The sequence below is a fragment of the Macrobrachium nipponense genome, chromosome 8 (genome assembly GCF_015104395.2).
Source record: "Macrobrachium nipponense isolate FS-2020 chromosome 8, ASM1510439v2, whole genome shotgun sequence".
In the NCBI taxonomy this organism is placed as follows: Eukaryota; Metazoa; Arthropoda; class Malacostraca; order Decapoda; family Palaemonidae; genus Macrobrachium; species Macrobrachium nipponense.
This window is the reverse complement of record NC_087203.1, coordinates 45871766-45894265: the sequence shown is the minus strand read 5'-3', so window position 1 is coordinate 45894265 and position 22500 is coordinate 45871766. Positions and strand designations below refer to the sequence as shown.

At 41.5% G+C, this 22500-nt stretch overlaps 1 protein-coding gene across 1 annotated transcript in view; it reads right to left on the bottom strand.

Moving 5' to 3' along the window:
• Window positions 1-2562: 2562 nt before the first annotated feature.
• The window catches only part of LOC135222740 (A disintegrin and metalloproteinase with thrombospondin motifs 7-like), a 295212-nt gene continuing 275274 nt past the window's right edge, over window positions 2563-22500 (bottom strand). Inside the window, 14 exon segments of the mRNA XM_064260979.1 lie at window positions 2563-5402; window positions 6571-6713; window positions 6858-7051; window positions 7348-7476; window positions 7903-9366; window positions 9495-9644; window positions 10066-10404; window positions 10752-10889; window positions 11217-11334; window positions 11739-11986; window positions 12808-12935; window positions 13865-13970; window positions 14478-14687; window positions 14844-15090. Of these exon segments, the coding sequence (XP_064117049.1) occupies window positions 5257-5402; window positions 6571-6713; window positions 6858-7051; window positions 7348-7476; window positions 7903-9366; window positions 9495-9644; window positions 10066-10404; window positions 10752-10889; window positions 11217-11334; window positions 11739-11986; window positions 12808-12935; window positions 13865-13970; window positions 14478-14687; window positions 14844-15090 (3760 nt within the window). The 3' untranslated portion in view covers window positions 2563-5256.

The following is a 22500-nucleotide window of genomic DNA, read 5'->3' as shown; positions in this document are numbered from 1 at the left end:
GTGTAATCATGGAGGAAGACCTCTAAGCAGTTTGCTCTAGGAAATGAATTCTTAAAAGACGCTGGAAAGAATATGAAAGGAGGTACAGTAAAATAAACCTCGAGTAATGCCTACTGTGGCACCGATGGAGGTGCACTGACGGTACTAACCTCCTAAGGGGTCAACGCGTAGTGATTTTGTCACAATACTGTGCTCTAGACCGAGTCCGGCCAAAGGATGGCATATTCCTCTTTCAGTTTTAGTCAAATTGTTCTGGGTTTGTGCATTAACTCTCTCTCTCTCTCTCGAAATGTGCCACTATCGAAAAGACGGGGCCCCCACTGCACGAGGAAATTCTACCCGTATGTGAAACGTCTCAGATTTGCTAAAGGTCTAGAAATTTTTGTCGGTGCATCTCTCTCTCTCTCTAACACAACGCCACGTATGTTAAAGTTTGGCCCTGAACAACTTCTTGCCAATGAAGAAGTAAGGAGGGAGAGAGAGAGAGAGAGAGAGAGAGAGAGAGAGAGAGAATAACATCTACGACAATGCTAACACAACACCACGTATGTTAACGTCAGGCTCTAAACAACTTGACAATGAAGAAGTAAGGTAGGAGTGTGTGTGTGTGTGTGAGAGAGAGAGAGAGAGAGAGAGAGAGAGAGAGAGAGAGAGAGAGCAATAAAAAAAATACTTTATCTGAACGTGACTTCAACCACCCACGTACGGCCTCATATCCCGCCTTCAACGGGATGAATGCGCGCCCATCCTACACCTAGCGCCCACCCACGCTACACGCTTTTGACTTGAAACAGGTAAAAAAAGAACTGTATAAAGAGGTTTTCACCGCATTATGCAAATCTGTAACACCAATATGCACGTCGGAATATGCATTGCAAATCAATAAGACAGCATGTGAATTTATATCATTTATTTATATATAAACTACTTCTAATCAGGACTGGTTCATTCTATGAACTATACATGGAAGACCTGTCAAAACATTTCATGACCAATTGTGAGTTCGTTAATTGTGCTAAATACCAAAGGTCACGTACCAGACGCAAATAAATAAATAATTAAATAAAATCAAGAAGCCCTTTGCATTAAACGTCATTGGAGAAGTTGGTTGTATTTTTTCTGGGTATGCAAGCCAGATATTTCACCCAAGAGTATTATTCTTCAGTGCAAGATTGAAATAGTAGTTTAAACTTGGTAACAAGGTGGTTAACTGATTGGATGGGGTTGGGGGAATTGGGTTCCAAGTATCCCGTTTAACTAAGGACATAAGGGACGCCCACTATCTCTAACACTGCTAATGAACACTATTAATTCTCAAAACACAAAACACAGGAAAATATATTCAACTCTGGAATACAAATCTGGTTTAAAATATCAACACCGAGAAATCTCGTATTATTGATAAAAAAAAAAAAAAAAAAAAAAAAAAAAAAAAACATTTGACTACTGCCACAATACCTTATCACCCGAAAACCCAGTGTCAGGTAGAAAATCCATTCTGTATAAGCAAGCGAATGTACTAGAATACTGTATGCTAAATTTTCCCGTATACAGGTAGACTTATAATACAGCCCAATGGAGAATGGGGATATTGTTAAAGTTTTAACCGAATGATAAACTCTTATCAAAACCAATGAGGGAAACGAATACTTTTCAATAGTACCTATCTATTATATACTTTACAACGCAACATTATCTTTGCATACATATATACGATTTTGAAAGTGTGGGGTTAAGGTTAGGCCTATCTCCACAAGTTTAATAAATTAGCGATTTGAATATGTCATACTCAATAATATGAAACGTTATGTCATACCAAACACATGATATTTAAACTGGCACCATTTCAGTCAAGGAAATGACCAGCCGATTATCAAGATAAAAAAAGAACCGATGTTTTGTTAACATCAGAAGCAAGGCAGAGGCTCTGTATTTTGGGCCGTACGCTACTTGGTACGGCAAGTTTATTTTTTACTCATCCCCAGTGTGGCTTTTTAGTAGTGCCTTCGGTACGTAACTCGTCGCAAATTCCCAAGGCAATTACGAAATCCGGCATGGCAATATCTCACCTCAGTACAATAAACAAGGCTACTTGTATTAAGTACAACAAAAATAATTTGCCGCCACCTAGTCTCAGTGACTTACCTTATTTCAGTTACGAAGAAACTTTACCCTCCTAATGAAGTTCTCTCTTCGGCAGCCACTCCCGCAGAACAATACACCTTCAGGAGAGGAGTGAACCGAACCTTCGCCACTGGAAATACAACCACAACTGCCGGAACTTGCTTGAAATTCCTCAAAAGCTATTCTCGTAGTGCTTCGGTTGCTTGTTCTGAGAGTGACTGACTACCGTTATGACAAACATGGTCGGTAGTACTACCTACACCTTACACTTACTTATTCCAACAATTTGAGAATGAAATACTTCACACAGTATTTCGGCAACCATAAGAAAAATGTTCGCAAGCAATAAGAGTGTGAGCAAATTCATACCTGAGCGAGAAGCCCTTCCATAGCAAGCAATGACTCCCGTCAAAATCAAGTGGCAATGAAACAACCAAATGTTGATTTAGGATATATTTATATTTGGTTCATTCACATTTTCAGAGTCTGAAACGTTTTAAAAAACGATGATGTTTTTACAACCAGAGTCTGCTTCGTTCCTGCTGCACTTTTTTTAGAGACGATGAGAAACTGACCCGTAACTCAGTCGAGTCAGTGCCAACACTTTGCACAATTTCGTACTTATCATGCACCAATGGCCACATTCATTCCCAATTATCATAAATGACATGAAAGTCCGTTCTGTGCTGGTGATAATGGTGAGAAGTTAACCATTACGTACTCTGCTAACCATGGTTACCCGTGGAATGACAACGGTAGTACGAAAAACCAACTGTACCGTAGCTATCATTATTTTTTTTTGTCACGCTCTCTGTAGTTCATCTCCGTGATACCGACCGCTAGAGACAGCATTCCTAACCATGGCTATGGAGTGCCCTCATCTAACAGACACAGGTTGGGTACAAGGTATACAATCAGAAAACACCCAGGAATAACGATGTGTACATTTGCCTCCGGAGTCCCCCCGGGGAAGGGACACTTGTACTAATGTTCAGGTATTCTCTAGATACTAATGCAAGTAACGACCGACTACTATATAAGGCACAGGCAAGACTTTCACCGGTAACTCTTAAAGCTCGTTTTATACTCTATTTGTTAAATAACAATCATCATCTTGTCTTTCTACGTTGGGTTTTAATTGGTCAGCTACGACATTCTAGAGTCTAGACGTACGACTTCCCAAATCCGATCAGACTACTTCCGGTGTTACTCTGGCTTGTTATCTACGCGTCACCTCGGAGGTGTTAGTAGTACTCAACATGGCGGAAGTTCAATGGGACGCCGTGTTTAGTACTAGCCCCTCGGGAATCAAAGATATAGTTTATTCATTAATTAATAATTGTCGACCACGCTATATAGAAATGGATATATAATACTTCAACCCCCGAGGGGCTAGTACTAAACACAGCGTCCCATTGAGCTTCCGCCATGTTTAGTACTAGCACCTCGGAGGTGACGCATAGATAACTAGCCAGAGTAGCTACCACCTTCCCTTCTTCTCTTCAGTCCTTCCAACCAAAGGTTCAGAATATACACTCTCGGGGTATCAATGCCCACACATCTACATAATCAAAATCCCTCTCTCCTTGTGCCATAATACCTGAACCGAACATTACTCCACAACTTCGCATTTCCCACCCAAAAGCTGAGATCTCTAGACGTGTTTCTGAAGCATGCAGAAAAGCTTTCTCTACGGGAAAAAAAGATAAAAAATAACCTTGGTAAGATCTTGGTAATAACTCCGCGTCGAGTATTTCTTTGGAAATTAGTTTCCTGTAATATTTGGGTTGCTTATGAAGAATTTACCGTTATTTTTTGGTGGAGTCGACTGTAAATTAACCCCCAGGGGCTAGAACTAAACATGGCGACATATACTGGACGCCCCAATCCCCCTAATGGCTGTCATATACGCGGGACCGTTTCTAGACCGTGCGGAGCTACTGCCTAGAATTACCCTATCTTTTTATGATGCCTTTGACATGCATTATACTTTCTATGACTCTCATTCGCGAATGACTTTCGTGACGGACGCGGTTCCTCCGGGAGGTGTTTAGGTGGATTTCGACAGGTTCGTCGAAAGTCCTCTCGCTCGGAGGAGTGCCGCATTGGCACTACGACACTGTGACACACTCGGCATCGCGTGAACTCGTAAATCCTCTACTCGTTACGATTCCTTGAAACGATACGGAGCACAGAAGAGAGAGAGAGAGAGAGAGAGAGAGAGAGAGAGAGAGAGAGGAGAGAGAGAGAGAGTAGGACGCTCGAATTCACTCGCCAATGTGACGCGGAGAGATAATGACGTCGAACCTGGATAAATACGAAACGAAAATATAAAAAACGCGAACAGTCGTTCACACATCTAGACAACGGATTTGTTTTGCGCGTCACTGACAGAAGAACAGACGAACAGGGATGCTGTTGGTTTTACCGTTCAAGAGACGAGAGACGAGACATTTCTCCTTTCTCCTACCACCGTCTCTTGATGTCTAACTGGTTCATCGAGTGATGAGGAAAGTCTTCAAATTTCACTAAGAAGTTATTCCTTCCCTTCTGCTTTTCGCTCGCGGTTTTTTTTTCCAGAAATAAAACGCTTTATAGACATACTAGGCCTTTTTATATAAAACCTTTCTCATTTTATCAAATATTCGGCTGACTGGGTACTGGGTCTATCAGCATCAAGTACACTTGATGCCCTCTTCGCGAGATCAAGAAGAGAGCAGAGTAGAACTAACAAGGTACACGTAAGTGGACACTATGATTTTTTTTTAGTAAAAACGATAAAATCAATAAAAAATATTGTATTTCATTAACACCCGAGATGTTATCTATAAACCTAGTCTTTAGCAAACCATATACTAAAATACAATCCATAGTCAAAAGTCGCTAAAACTATATCATACGAAGGGTAAAATAGCTTTTTTTGAACTCTTTTTACGAAAACTCGAAGAAGACACGAGCGGGTGGCAATCAAAGAAGAAAAACTGCAGGACGAATCAGAAATTTCTTCCGATCTTCTTCACAGCATTCAATACTTTTCATTTAATCTAATGGACGTCTTAGAATTCTGCGTAGTTTATCTCTTACAACGAATAATGTTCCTATGTACACCGAATTAAGTTAGAACCACCAGCGTTATTTCCCTTCGACGGTCTGCGCCAGCAGGTGCTTCTTGAAGCAGGTCCGGCAGCACTTGATTCTGAAGAAGTTGGTGCTGCACATGTGCTTCAGGCGCTTGCACAGCTTGGTGTCCATGTGGTCCCGGCAACGCTTCTGCTGCCCTGTTGGCAAAAACGAGGACGAGAATAAGTTAATCACACCACGGGCTTTTGTGTATCGTCGTCTGCTAAGAGAGCGGCAGACTTTTTCTTTTGCATTGTTCTTGATGCCACAAAACAAGTCATATTTCTGGCAGTTTTTTTATTTATTTTTTTTCTGGGGGGGGCGGGGGGGAGGGGGGGGGACCTGCCTGAGGGAGTATGAGACTTCTATCTGGACTGGGGGAGCTGTAACAAAAATGCCTTAAGACTTAAGTCCTTGTCTACTATTCAGATAACAGATGAGAACTTAACTTATTTCTTTATGATATATATATATATATATATATATATATATATATATATAGATATATATATATAATAATATATTATCTATATATATATATATATATATATAGTGTCTGTGTGTAATTAAGAGGCAAAACAGTACCCCACAAATATAGAATGACAGAATGTATGAGAGAGAGAGAGAGAGAGAGAGAGGAGAAGAGAGAGAGAGAGAGAGAGAGAGAGAGAGATAGAGGCTGCTCTTCTAATAGTATACACGGAAAAAGAAAAAAATCGGGAATATTTACTTGACAACATACACAAGTGAGTAGTATCCATCTCCTCCATCGAGGTCAAGATGTAATCTTTATTTTATTTTACATTTCTTTCTTTTTTTAACCCTCTCTCTCTTCTTCTGTTCTTTCTACTGTCACCTTCTATGTCTAGAGGTCGTTACGACATCTTATTGTTCCGTCTAGTCTGGCACCTTAAAAAAATGGCCTCCCTCTCCCCCTTCTCTCTCTCTCTTTGTGCACAGCCACATAGGAAGGCATACTAGATGCATGTGGATAAACACTCATGTTGCTGTTTTTCTTTCTCTCTCTGTCTCTCAAGTGATATACATATATATTATATATATATATATATATATATATATATATATATAATGATATATATATATATATAATATTATATATATATATATATGTTATGATTTCTAACACTGTATCAGTCTACCATTCATGGCTCGGAAATAAAGTCGAAACAGGCAAAGGCCCCCACTCTGTCTCTCATCTTTTCACCTGTGTAATATTTCATATCTATCTATCTATTGATACATATATAATATATATATATATATATATATATATATATATATATATGTATATATATATAAACTCACCTCTCTCCTTCTTCGGACAACGCTGATTGTGACATGACATCTTGTGTTTTGGTTTCGTCTCCCTGGGGCAAGTCCGGGCAGGCTCCTGCGTCCTGGTATCGACGCACTTAACATGGCGAATCTGGTAGCCCCCACCGCATGACCTGATCAGGTAATACAGTATTTCCATTCAATCAAATGACAACAAATTTAATCTTATTCTTGCTCATTTACAGTTGGATGCTCATGAAATGCCTTCTACACACACACTAGGAGCTACTGAATTCTGCTGACTCGACTGCACTGACCTTGTACAAAGACTCCAAGGTCCCTCCACCCACTCAGCACAAGGTTTCAGGTTGCATGGCTCGACCTCCGGTGGCTGAGAGTGGCTGTGACACAGTTTGTCTGCTGGACAAGTAACGGATCTCTGCCTCTCACCCAGGTCACATTCCGCAGAACACTCCTCCCATTCTCCAACTACCCATTCTCCACACTCCGGCTGAGAATAGATGATAAAACTGAGCATTCTGTATGACGGGTCCTTTGAGATGATGTACAATTTTTCAGAAAGTTTTCCAAGGACTGTGTGATGTTGCTCGGAGGACTGTTATTGCAAGATGCAATACCGCTAGAGCTTTCAAATGTCAAAACAATATTGGGTACTCTTATAAAACACAAACATATCAAATGCTGCCTTATGCAGGTTAGCATCCTTGGAAAAATTGGAAAGTAACACTACTGCAGCCTTAATCAAAATGCTATTCTCAATTATACGTGCACCCTTTCACTACTCACTTCATTGCAAGACTGGACAAGATCAGGCATCTCTTCCTCGCAAAACTTCTGGTCGACAGGAGAACCAGCGACTTCCTCGAGGCAATAGACATTTCGGCTCTGCACACCACCTCCGCACTCTGCTGTGCACTGTTGTGGGAAATCATTTATGAATGTCTAGAGGACTGATGTTGGGACTAATTTATCTTTACAGACAATCTATGAATAGAAGAGCAATTCACCATAAATAAATCATAGCTATTTTCAGCCAAAATTACTGTAACAACTGCACAACCAAGTGAAACTGGATTGGATAGCACAAGCAACACAAGTAAATAATTACTGCAATCAACATGTAACTGTACGAAGCTGCTTTAACTTGCTGCTCCTTGAGCACGGATTGTTATAACATGCTAAAAGTTCCTGTTATAATCTGTTAAGAGAGGCTTTTATAACTGGTAGGGCTCTATAGAAATAATCGTTGTACTATTAACTCATATTTTCCCCTGTTATAAAACACAATTACTTTATATCATTTCCAAAAGTCTAATTTACATAACTGTCGACAAACATTACCTCAGACCATTCTCCAACGAGCCAAGTGTATAGTGGTCCTTGCTCTTTAGGTTCTGGTGTAGTTGGGATTCTCTTGGCTGCTTGCTCTTCAGCCAAGTCGTACAGCACATCCACTGCCTCTTCACCAGTGTGAATAAGGACCTTCTTCTTGTCTTTCTTCCTTTTGCCTTCTGCTTTAACTTCAATAACCTCTATAACTTCGAAGTCTTCCATATTGATTTTGTCTTCAATAATCCCTGAAGGTCGCTCTTCTTCTGAATCTTCTGTTGAAGACTCATTCACTAAGGAGTTACTTTCCACTACTGTTTCCTGTTCAGTAGGAAGTGGTTCCTGTACATTAATATCTTGTTCTTGTTCCTCAGAATTAATGTCTGCTTCCTCTAAAATTGTTTCTAGCTCCTCGGGAATAGTCTCCTGAGGTTCTACAACAGTTTCATTTTTCTCAGGAAGCATCTCTATATCTTCATCAGTTGATTCTGCTTTTATCTCCTCTGTAGGTGACTCTTGTTCCTCAGCTAGTTTTTCATTTTCTTCATTCATCTTTACTGTTGGAGATGCCTTAATTGGTTCATCTGAAACCATCTTTTCGAGGTCCACTTCTCCAGGAATTGTATCGACATCCACTTCGTTTTCAGATTCAGAAGTGATGCTGTCTGTCAGTAGTGTTTTAACTGTACTTGAATTTTCAGACGCTGGTTTAACTGTTGTTGTGCTGTTCACTACACTTGAGTTAGAGTCTTTACCTGTAGATTCAGTTTCAAATGGCGTAGTACTCGAAGGATCAGCTTCATCAAGTCCATAATCTTCACTTAAAGTAGTTTCGTCGTCAACAGTGATATTTTTTGTACTATTTTCATAATCAATCTCTTCAGAATGAGTTTCATAATCTAGATGTGTCGTATTGTCAACTTTGGAAGTGGTTGGGATCACAGTTGGTCCTGTCATGTCTTCTTCCCTTTCTTCAATGGTAGCCGGAACAGTCACTGTTTGTTCTGTTGTTGTAATAGCGGTTTCATTTGGCACGACGGCTGTTTGAGTGACTGAAGGTGGAGAGGTCGTTAAAATAACAGTCTCCACGGCTTCTGCATCAGTGATAGTGCTATTGGTAGTAGTAGAAATTGGAGGTAGTGTTCCAATACTGGATATAGGAGCTTGGGTGGTATCTTCAGAATCCTCAGGAGTAAACTCTGACATGACCGATGGAGTTGTTGTTAATCCCAACTGGGTGAATACTGGGGTTGGAATTGTTGAGGGGACAGTTGTAGGTACTAAAACAGTAGATGTAACTGTAGCAGGTACTGGGGTAGTTGTGCTTTCTGACTCAACTTCAAGCACTGTTTCCTCTTCCAGGCATTCTCCTGTACAGTTCTGGAAACTTACGGGTTCATCCCTCTCTCTACAGGCCAGTCCACCAATGCAAGACACTCGTCGGAATTGAGCCCCTTCCCCACAGACTGCAGAACACTGGTTAAGAAAAGTTTAACATTAGAAATATTTCAGAAGAATATGAGAGACAAACATTAATGTATGTCAAGATACTCTGAGATGATTAAATCTACCTTCTGTTTAATACTTTAGATTCTATTATTTACCTTTGACCATTCTCCAACATCCCAGTAACCGCAAGTAATATTTCCACACTGTCGCCGATCAGCAGGTCTTGTCAAGGGGTCACAGTCGTTCCCTGTAGCTACACATTTGACATCCCTCTCTTCATAATCACAAGGGTCAAGTGAACAAGCCTGTGCCAGTGTTGAAGGACTTTGTTAAAACAAGTACCTAAAGAACTGGATTATAAAATCTAGGGCAAAGGACAAGCACTGGGACCTAGGGGGTCATTCAGCGCAGATAAGGAAACTTGACAGATAAAAGGTTTTAACTTGTAACAAGAGGGGTGAACACAACACTAAATATACAGGTACTAGTCAGGTGCCATCATCATACAATATCTCTTCACTTTGCTATATGATGATAAACTTTGAAATACATAATTTCCACCACAGGTGAAATCACCAGAAGATCACTAAAGGTTACTTTTTTTTGAAGAGGGCACAAGAATAAGACACTACCAAGTACTTCTTGCCTCATATCATTAATATCTTTAACATAAATCATTCATATCAGTAAAAAAGGCGTACATTTAATATAGACTGCGACACTTACCTGGGTCCACGGGCCAACACTCCAGTCCTGGTACTCTGGGCAAGAGGGAAGCAGCCCACACATTTCCAGTTCGTGAGGCTTGGCGCTGTCGTCGCAGTCTGAATCCAGCAACGCCATCTGTTCGGTAGGACCAAACGACCGCACGCAGATCACAGTGCGCCTTCTCGTTCCGTCCTCGCCACAAGTCACAGAGCACGGCTGCCATGGGCCGGACCACCACCAGGCTGGGCATGCGTGGGTGTTGCACACGCGAGATCGATCCTCCGGTCGAGTTTGATTAATGCAATACTTATCTTCGACTAAGCCCGCTTCCTTTTCCATGCACTGAACTTTTGACACCTGGAACCAAAGCACAAGCAGAGGGGTCATTCGTGATGAGGAGATAGCATAGCACGTGATTGCCATTATAAAATTACATAAACATTGTAATTGTTAGCATAGAAACAAAGTCAAGATGAAGACAAACGTCATGAAAATAACATGACCATAATCTGAATAACCTAAAAAGCTATATGATCTGTTCAGTGACATCATATCGATTCCCCACGACCTTTCATATGTATCTCAACATTTTTCAAGACTGAATATGGCATAAGACACTGCCTTTACGAGCGCAGCCAAGACAACAAAACATTTCATATACAACTAACTTACCAGCTCGCCACCTACTCAGACACTCAACATACCTGCTTGCCACCTCCACAGGTGACAGAGCAAACGGACCAATCAGAATGCTCCCACTTGAACTCGGGCGTGTACGTGACATTCTCGTGGGGCAGGGTGTACTCCCATTCCAAACCTGGGTTCTCCGTTTGGAACAGAAGCTGTGAAAGAGAGGTTTTGTTATGAATGAAAGGGACACGAGCTGAAATATTGCGATATAACTATAACCAGATATCCACAAGCTAAATATTCCAGGGAACGTTTTTATCCAAAGCTTGAAAGCAATTCTGATTTTTGACAGAATACTTGGAGCATCTTCGATTAGGTTAATCTGGCTGTGTGCCAACAGATGGTGATGGGGGAACATGAACTTTTCCTCGACACTTAACCCCCTTTTTTTCCGGTCGGTCATGAACGCTTAAACGTGTTGGTTTAGTCACTGGCTCTTAGTTTTGTCTAAAAAGGTTCTGAATGAATACTGGACTTACGTAGACTGTCAGAGCTCTGCTCAGCGGTCCGGGGAGATACAATTCTTCGGTCTCTCCTTCCCGACTGTAGTACATCATGTCCCCTTCCGCGTGGTACTCGCCCGACCACTGAATGATCCTGTTTATATATGAATGAGTTGGTGTTAAATACTTTGATGTGAGATTGAGAATAAAGTAAAAGCACATAGAAAATCATTTCTGCTTTTGTCTTAACACTGGTTTGTGCATGACCAATATTATAAGGAAAGGAATTACGTGGAAAGGAATGAATGGAAAGGAATTTCACGACATAGCCATAAACTAAATTTCAGTGCACTGACGTCCATATTGCAAAAAAAAAAAAAAAAAAAAAAAAAAAAAAAAAAAAAAAAAAAAAAACAGAATAGCAAATATTGCGAGAACTGAATTGCATGGAGTTGTGGCTACGTCACAAACCCATTTTTAATGTACTGAAGTCTACATGACAGTAAAGGATATATTCTAAAGTAATAAATACGGAGAAAACCGTAGAATATTCCTCACCAGTTGCCATTGAGGAAAGACTTGCCGGTCTTGTTGTCCCTGACGGACATGTAGTTAGCGGCGTCGTCGATCTCCTGCACCCTGATGTTCGTCGCGTTCAGGGGGAAGGTGAAGACCGGGACGTAGCCTGACCCTTGGGTGACGTTGAAGACGCCCCTGTGGGTGATGCACTGGGTGCCGTCCCCGTGGCACACGCCGCAGCGGTCTGCCTGGGCGCTGCCCTCAATCGTCCAGTCGCAGGTCACGCGCTGTGGTAGACGAAAAGGAACTGTTACGTATATTGCCAGGGAACTGTGGCGTATATTATTAGGGAACTGTTGCGCATATTACCAGGGATTGTGGCATATATTACTGGGGAATTGTGGCGTAAATTATTCGGGAATTGGGGCGAATATTGCTAAGGATTGTTGCGTATAATACTAGGGAACTGTGGCGTATATTACTAGGGAGTTATTGCGTATATTACTAAGGAATTGTTGTGTATATTACTGGGGAATTATTGCGTATATTACTAGGAACTTGTGTGTATATTACTCGGGAATTGTTGCGAATATATTACTGGGGATTTGTGACGTATATTTCAATGGAAATGTGGCATATTACTAGGAATTGTTGTGTATATTACTTGCAAATTGTTGAGTAGATTACCAGGGAATTTTTTCATATATTACCAGGAAATTGTGGCGTGTGTTACAAGGGAATTTGTGACCATATTACTGGGGAATTGTGGTGAATATTACTGGGGAATTGTGGCGTATATTGCTGGGGAACTGTGGCGTGTATTACTGGGGAATTGTTGCCTGTGTTACTCGGGAACTGTGGCGTTTATTACCGGGGATTGTGGCATATAATACTAGGGAATTGTGGGGTATATTACTGGGGAATTGTGGCGTATATACTATTCGAAAATCGTGGCGTATATTACTGGGGAATCGTTACATATATTACTAAGGACTCGATTATATAATATAATAGCTCATGTTGACTATTATGCCAACGTAAAAGACGGACGTTCAATACGACCCGTGACGGTTTTCCGTTCTCTCTCACGGCCTACTGAACAACCTACCTTGCACATGCCGTGGATGCACATGTTCCTGGTGCCTGGCTTGCAAGGCGTCCCGTCCAGGACTGTGTCGGCTAACTTGACGCTGTAGAACTCGTTGTCAGGTTTGCAGTCCAACTGGCACGGAGCATCTGATACAAAACAAATAACAATTCACTGCAGCGTCTGATATAAAACAAATAATAATTCTCTGGAGCATCTGATATAAAACAAATAGTATTTCACTGCAGTATCTGATACAAAACAAATAACAATTCACTGCAGCATCTGATATAAAACAAATAATAATTCTCTGGAGCATCTGATATAAAACAAATGATAATTCAAGGCTGCGTCTGATATAAAACAAATAATAATTAACTAAGCGCACACATCATTCTTTGCCCCTGTATAATGACACAATAGGCGTAAACGCAAAAGCATGCATGCTTAAAATGCGTAAATGAAATTTTAACTATATACTGAGAGGCGTTTGAGAAAATTTCTTTAGGAATATATATATATATATATATATATATATATATATATATATATATATATATATATTATATATATATATATATATATATATATATATATAATATATTATATATAGATATATATATATATATATTATATATTATTTTGAAGAAATGAATCTGCCCCTTAGGACATCAAAACTGCTTATTTGACAACATTACATATAATAATATACTTAGATGACTACGCAAAATGAAAAAAGTTAAAATCTTTAAAAAATATCCGTTCACATTTAAACAGAAAGAAGAAAAACGAGTTAGCCTTCAAGCAAAAATAAAACGGGGTCAATAACCTAAATGTTGTGACGTTGTCACGCCAGTTTTAGTAGCTGTCAATCAATCAAACAAAAAATCCCAAAATCAAAATTATCAACATATGGAACAGAAAATGGCCGTGGAAAAAGTAATGGATAAGTTTTGGAATATCAATGAATCATCAACAAAAGATGAGAGAGAGAGAGAGAGAGAGAGAGAGAGAGAGAGAGAGAGAGAGAGAGAGAGAGAGAGAGGTGAATCCAATGGTATCACATTGTAACACTCACGGTCGAACATGACAGGTAACCAGGTGTGTTCAGCGCCTTTGTATAACTGCTTGTCGTAGGCCGAGCACTGAACAGCTCTGAAACTAACGCCGTTGTCTGGACAATCCTGGAAGGCGAAAGAAATAAAAAGTTATCATGTGTAGGAACAAAATATAGAAGGTAGGCCAAAGGCCAAGCGCTGGTATCTATGAGGTCATTCAGCGCTGCAACGTAAATTAACAGTAAGACGGTTTGAAAGGTGTAACAGGAGGAAAACCTCAAAGCAGTTGCATTGTGAAATAATTGTTAGGAGAGGGTGGACAGTAAGAGGGAAGAAAGAGAATATGAACGGAGGTATAGGGAAAGGACTGAAAGGAGTTACAGCTAAGATCCTTTAGTAATGTCTACAGTGCACCGCGGGAGGTGCACTGACGGCACTAACCCCCTACGTGAATAATAAGTAGGTTTATGTGTCTATCATAATGGATTGCTCATTCGGTCTTTACTACAAAACTTAAATCATTGACTTGTTGTTGGAGACTAAGCTAGCCTTATGCCAGCACGGGCTCTTGCTCATAGAGCAGCCCGTAGAGAATTATTGACGCTGCTTCAATTGATTGATTGATTGCTGTACCTGCGTGTTGCAAATGCGGTACCGCTTCCGATCGCCCGTGCAGTACCTGCCGCCATTAGCTGGGGGAGGATTGTCACAGTGCCTGATGGCGGAAGACGTTCCAGCCCCGCAGGTCCTGGAACACTCGGACCAGTTGGACCACGACCCCCAGTTCCCGTGGATGGCCGCTGGTCTCTCGCCCATCGGGACGCAACGTCCCATCACGCACCACTGGAGAAAACACAGAAAAAACAAGAACATTTTCGATTGCATTCATCGACTAGGCCTAGGGGTTTAAGTCTAATCGTTGAAGGCTGGAATATCTGTACATTAAAATACCTTGCGATACAAACTGAGGACAACCATAAACTCTTCGAGATGCCCTACCTTGTGGACGCCGCACTGCGTCCCCTCGGCGGCCGGCTCCATCCGCGTGATGCACCGGTTGTCCAGGTGGCACCAGAGAGTCTGGCACACTCTCTCGATGCCCTCGATGCCCGAGCAGTGCGTGGCCTCCTGCCCGAAGCTGAGGCGGCACTGGTGGTCCGCGTCGTACATGGCCCCTGGGGGAAGTTCCGGAAAGGTGTACTCCACCTGGGGAGGCTCGTCCTCCAAGCAGGCGCCCCAGTCTCGGCTGTTTTTGGAAGACGCAGAAGATGTTAGATGTCCGTGCTGTACGGAACTTAAAAGGCTGGATGCCGTTTGCTAAGGTATACTGATAAATGGAATTTTCATCTGACACGGCGAAAGACTACAACGTAGATAATATAATAATAATTTATAATACAGTTTTGAGTCAGATCTCTTTGGGAAACTGTTCTGACTAGTACTACGCATCAACGTCTCCCGAGCGTATTATATAATAATAAAGTTTTGAGTAAGATCTCTTTGGAAAACTGTCTGAATAGTACCTACTACGCATCAACGTCTCCCAAGCATATAATAATAAAGTTTTGAGTAAGATCTCATTGGAAAACTGTCTGACTAGTACTATGCATCACAGTCTCCCAAGCATATAATTTATTTATAATAAAGTTTTGAGTAAGATCTCTCTGGAAAACTGGCTGACTAGTACTATGCATCAACGTCTCCCGGGCATATAATAATGAAGTTATGAGTAAGATCTCTCTGGAAAACTGTCTGACTAGTACTACGTATCAACGTCTCCCGAGCACATAATTTGTAATAAAGTTTTGAGTAAGATCTCTTAGGAAAACACGCACAAACACACACCTCTTGATGAGAGAGAGAGAGAGAGAGAGAGAGAGAGAGAGAGAGAGAGAGAGAGAGACTAATTTAGTGAGTGAGAACTGAAACATGAGGAATTTGAAAGCTGAATTATGCCTGTTTGGAAAAATAAATGACAAACAAGGACAAACTCTCTTTAAGTTAAAAGATAAAATGAGTGAAAAAGGGAAGTCTGAATGGAAGAGAGAGAGAGAGAAAAAAAAAACGAAAATATGTTAACCACAAAAAAACAGAAATGCAGTCAAGATGCATCTTGGTTTTTGGATATCATGATAAAGCCTTCATTTGACTCTTACTGACTGAACAACTGGAGGAGACGAGGTTTTTGTTATTGAGGAGTTCATGCGTTATTACCACTTAAAACCTTATTAATAATCTCCGTAAAACCCTAAACAACGCATCCGACCCGGATGCACGATATCGCCTACGGGGAACCAACGTCCATGACTTGAAGTCCTTTGCACGGCTATCAACCTTCAGCGCGCATGCGCGGGCGCATGCGCGAGCACCTCGTTGTGATTCCGCCGGTCGCTGAATCTGACTCGTAAACAATTCCACTGGCCGTTGAATTTGACTCATAAACAAGCGACTGTGACAAGAGACACTGACGCAGGGGAATCCTGGATGAGTTGATGAATAGATGAACGCGTCTGATTAGCAGAGTTGACGGGCATGCGCGCGTGCAGGAATGCGCTTATAACTTCCCGAACTGAAGCGGTTTGGACGCCGATGTCATCGATGGATGGAGGTGCCGTAGTAAACCTGACTACCAGAGATAGGCCTAGTAGACGCGCGCGTAGGGCAAATTGCCTATTTTATGCTTAATGTTTTCGCTTTATTCCTGCTTGCTGTTCGATGTATTAATGGAGAGAGGATCAGGGAGTATGTATGAACATTCTAAATTATAGATTTTGATATCACAATGCATGGTTTCATGTCTCGCAACGAGAAAATGTTAAGTTTACTTAGTCGAATTCATCATTTCCAGGTAACAGGCTAAACTTTAAATATATTATTGCATTAAAAAAGGAAATATACTAATTCAAGGGTTGGGGGGGGGGGAGGTACTATAGCTGATGTTATATAATTTTCAAAGGGGGCTGTTGTCGTTACTACAATAACGACATGGAAAATCAATTTTATTGAATATCTATGTTCATGCTGTATATGGAAATATTCCTTTATATTACATAGCGTTAAGTGGAAATTTGCAGGTTGTGTACAAATGAATGTTTTATTTATATTTAATTGTAATAAGCGTTGTTACCAAGGAATATTGTCTTGTGAATGGTTTGTATAATTGGTTAACAATGCGATGTAAGTTGTTTGATAGTTTCGTTCGGTTCGTGTTGGTTTGGTGGCTTCGTTCGTTTTGTTGTTAATTTGTCGTGAGCGAACGAGGCCGAAGTCGTGTGTTTGGGTGAGAGAGCGAACATATTTATTTTCGACACAGAAGTGAGCAAAGGGTATGAAGTCAGTCGTCTCAACATTGGTACTGGTAGAGGGTGGTTTGGTGGTAACAGGAGAACTTAATCAGAGTGAAAAGGATTTCACTTCGATTAACGATTGTCGTTCCTTCCCAGCATTTATGAAGTGGATGGATTAATCAACCGAAGTTTGGTATGAGTATTATATGAATATTATTTAATTTAATTTGCCTTGACTGGGATAAATCGCTAGGGATATGCATATCTGTGGCGTGGGATTCCGTGACTGGGTAAAATTGAATATATATTAGTGGTATCGTGGTTTACCCGTGCCTATTGTAATCCGAACTCGGCAACAACTTCATGTTAAACTAGTAAGTAATAATTCGGGGGCAAAACAACAATAGAATATAGTATATATGTCCTTTCATGTCTGTAACCACAACGCAATGAATTCTTTATGTAGAGAAAGGGTCTTGAGTTCTCTTAAACGAATCTGGTAATTAGTAATTTCTGTAATTGACTGAAGTCATTATATGTTGTTGCTTGTTTGACCCTAATGAGTAACAATAGCTGTACATGTGTTATGAGGCGTGACAAGGGGGGGGGGGGGAGGGGTAAAAAAATTATCCCCAAAAAGTGTTACGTAGATTTTGAACAACCGAGATATTTTCTTACATAATAAAAAGTCTCGCGTTATTCAATAATATAAGTTCCCGAACACAACACCTACACGATTATCCACGAGGAATATATCAGAATAGAATATAGAGTTTAGGCCAAGCGCTGGGACCTATGAGGTCATTCAGCGCTGAAACGGAACTGACAGTAAAAAGGTGTGAAAGGTGTAACAGGAGGAAAACCTCAAAGCAGTTACACTGTGAAAAAAATTGTTAGCTGGGGATGGAAAGTAAGATGGAAGAAAGAGAATATGAACGGGGGTAGAGTAAAAGGAATGGAAAGGGGCTGCAGCTAGAGGCCTACGAAAGGGACGCTTGCAAAGAACCTTCAGTAATGCCTACAGTGCACCGCATTAGCCACGATTCAAATGCGACTCTTGTACTTAGACAAGGGAAGCTCATTACGAATGTTTACGAAATCACAGCTTTGCTCTCTCTCTCTCTCTCTCTCTCTCTCTCTCTCTCTCTCTCTCTCTCATTCCTTTCGGGATATCACAGGAAGCAGCTGTAGTACCATGACGCGCTCTAAGGTGAAAACAGACCACATATTTTATGAATTGCTCAAGGTTGGGATTCAAGAGTTTCCAAGGAAGAGGGATCCTAAGAGCACCTGGAAGTGTTGAAATGCTCCCCCGCCCCCCGTTACCCACCCACCCCCCAATTTGTGAGAGGCGCTGGGACCTACGAGGTCATTCAGCGCTGAAACGGAAACTTGACGGTAAAGAGGTCTGAAAGGTGTAACTGGAGGAAGAGATGCAAGAATGAGAATATAAACGAAGGTACAGTAAAATGGGGGCTTAAGAAAAGGGACGCTGCAGAGAGTCTAAAGTAATGCCTACAGTGCTCCGCGTGAGGTGACTGGAAGTCACGACGATAATGCGAAATACCCTCAAGATTTCAGCCTCTTAACAATAAACAAACTTCAAGGGAGAGACAGGTGTCCATTGGTTGCCGTAATACAACGCACTTGACTCAAGTAGAGAGTTGAGTACTTGAAGGACCAGTTTCTTGTTCTGTTGTCTGTTGTCTGCTCTTGGCCTCTGCCAATCCATCTTCCGGGTATTTTATTTTCCTCTCGTTTCTGCAACATTTGTCAAGTGGTTCATTTGACAGATCACAAAACCAACCTCTTTTCATTAAAATTCTCAAGTGTTTCATTTGACAAATTACAAAACCAAGTGCTTTTATTAAAATTGTGAAGTGTATTACTTGACAAATTACGAAATCATATTGTCAAGCGTTTTATTTGACCAATTAAGAAACCAAGTTTTTTTTACATATATATTAAAATTGTCAAGCGTCTCATTTGACAAATTACGAAACCAGCCATTTTTCTTCGTTGTTGAACTTTACGAAGTCCAAATCTCAGTGCTCATCCTCTATATCTCAATTTATTTTCCCTTCTTTATATTATTCTTAACTTCCAAAACCATCAAGAAATGATTAAGTCAATACAGATGCTTTATAAAGAGTAACATTTTTCATTTCCGATTTATTTTACTTTCTAACAATGGCACATTTAGTAGACGACCTCAGTAACTATAACCAACATCCTTTAAATATAATAGGTCATTACCTGCAGTTCCTGAAAGTAGTTGAATCAACAATAAAAATGAAGGTAGGTATTGTCAAGCAAGGCCAGAGTGGGTCAGTCATTTAGGTAAGGGAAATATACTTTAGATCTGCTTAGGTAAGAATAGAATAGAATATATAATTTGAGCACCGGGACCTATGAGGTCATTCAGCGCTGAAACGGAAATTGACAGTAAAAAGGTTTGAAAGGCGTAACAGGAGGAAAACTCCAAAGCAGTTGCCCTATGAATCAATTGTTAGGAGAGGGTGATAGCAAGATAGAAGAAAGAGAATATGAACGGAGATACAGCAAAAGGAATGAGAGGGTTGTAGCTAGGGGTCGAAGGAACGCTGCAAAGTACTTTAAGTAATGCCTACAGTGCACCACGCATGAGATGCACTGACACCACTCACTAGCCCCTACGGGGAATATAAGGGTATAGACGGTCATTCCAGCTGTTTAGCTGTATATTCATTTTAGCCCATAAAATGCAAATGGCTTCACACACTGGCCCTCGTTCAAATGAGAGACTCACTATATTTAGTTCAAGTCGATTATAGGCAAGGCTGCACATAAACGTTAATTTTACGTTCGGGCAGCTATAAAATGGACAATAAAACAAGTTCGGAACCGAAAAATGTTCCCTAGACTCTGGAATAAGAGAGAGAGAGAGAGAGAGAGAGAGAGAGAGAGAGAGAGAGAGAGAGAGATTTAGTATGAACACTGTACGATTGCTAATGTTGGGCAATAATAATATAATCTTTTTCTTCTGTTTTGTCTATCACAGTCAATCATCCAATTCGACTGGGTGGTTTTATAGTGTGGTTGTGGTGGAGGGGGTGTTCCAGGTTGCATACTGCCTCCTGTTTGTAGTAGCACACTCTTCTGCATGAGTCCTGGAGCTACTTCGGCATCTAGTTTTTCCAGGTTGCTTTTCAGGGATCATGGGATCGTGCCTAGTGTTCCAATGATCATGGGTACAGTTTCCACTGGCATATCCCATATCCTTCTTATTTCTGTTTTCAGGTCTTGATGCTTATCAATTTTTTCCTCTTTCTTCCTCATCTACTTCGGTGCCCCATGGTATTGCGACATCAATGAGTGACACTTTCTTCTTGGTTTTGTCTGGTCTTCCTACCCTCCCGTTCCCCTACATACCCTGCCTCAACCCAGGCCGGACAAACAGCTTTGCAGTAGGATGGTGGATATCTTTCCCTCCTACTCTCCCCGCCCATTCCCTACCTATCCCGTTCCCATTCCCTTTGCTGGGGGCGGACAAACAGGATTGCAGGGGGATGGTGGATGCCTCCCCTACTCTCCCATTCCCTTACCTATCCTGCCCCACCCGTGGCGGACAAACAGGTTGGCAGGAGGATGGTGGAAGTCTTCCCTACTCTCCCGTTGCCCTACCGACCCCGCCTCAACCGTGGCGGACAAACCAGTTCGAAGGGGGTGGTTGGCTGTGTCATGCCTCCCCTACTGTAACCAGGGGTAGGGCAAGCAAGATCAACTCGGGATTCATTATTTCACAGATTAAAATTCCAGATGACAATGCAAGAGACAAGATGGAAATCCGATCTCAAGCATCAACAGGAAAAAGACCCGAGACCTTCAAATAAAGGTGACGCCGACCCTTTCATCCCAGCAAAGGTTGAAAGAAACCCCTTTTGAGGAGGCAGCCTGAAACGCGCTCTATAATGACCCCTTTTCCATTCTCACTGTCCCAAGAATGGACCACAAAAGGCAAGAGTCCTTTTTTTTTTCTGGCAAAAGTTTGAATTCGCTCCGACTGACTTTCTGACCCTGGGTGATATCATCGTCACCCAATTGAACATTTCGAGGGACGCGGGTTCACCCACGCCACCCTCTTATGGAGTACAAAAGAAGGAGTGTTGCAAACACACAAGTATTATACACAAACACACATATATACGTATATACAGCTTTGCAATAGGAGGGAGAGAGAGGTCACAAGCACCCAAAAGTGTTAACTTCCAGCATATACAAACACGCAAAAACATAAGTGCACATACAGGAAGCGAGAGAACACTCCAGTGTGAACTTACGACACAATCGTGAATATTTTTTTTCTCTTTTTTTTTCCCTTCCTGCTCGAACATTATCTTTTAGGGAGTGCGTACAGTTGACCTCTCGTCCTCGCCGTGACTTCGTAAATCTATCACTGTCAGCAATGTTTATGTGGCCTCCAGGAGCTGTCCATTGTGAGGCGCGCATGCGCATGAGGAAGCTAATCTCCTGGCCTTTGACTGATGGGATTCCAGCGTGGGAAGCCTTCGACTGAAGGCATTCCAGTGGACGAAGCCTTCGACTGAAGGCATTCTAGTGGACGAAGCCTTCGACTGAAGGCATTCCAGTGGACGAAGCCTTCGACTGAAGGCATTCTAGTGGACGAAGCCTTCGACTGAAGGCATTCCAGTGGACGAAGCCTTCGACTGAAGGCATTCTAGTGGATGAAGCCTTCGACTAGAATCTGAAGGCATTCCAGTGGACGAAGCCTTCGACTGAAGGCATTCCAGTGGACGAAGCCTTCGACTGAAGGCATTCCAGTGGACGAAGCCTTCGACTGAAGGCATTCCAGTGGACGAAGCCTTCGACTGAAGGCATTCCAGTGGATGAAGCCTTTTAACTGGCTGAACTGACATCTGCCTACTAAGTTCACAACGGATTGATTCGTAGCAATTGAAACTGGCGTCACAACATCTAGATTATTGACGCCGTAATAAAATTAAATAGGAAATTAAATAGATAAATAAATAAATAAGCTTAAAAGGAGTATCATATAAGAAATAGGGGAGAGAGAGAGAGAGAAACGAAGCAAGTTCAGGATAAAGTCACACAACAGATGATTGGGCAGACCAGTCGGCGCCCGTGAGTGATACCCGGGGCATTAGACAGCTTGACGACAAACCTCCTTCTGGCGAAGATTGGTATGGTTTTTCGGGTGCCCTCAGGATCGTGTCCCTGTCAATTTTATTAAGACCGACTCGAACTTGCAAGAATAAAGCCAATTTCTTCACAATTTGCGTAAAGGTAATATGGCTTCCGTAATGCCTGCCAGGAATAATGCATATATGGCACACAGAATTTTGGCCCAA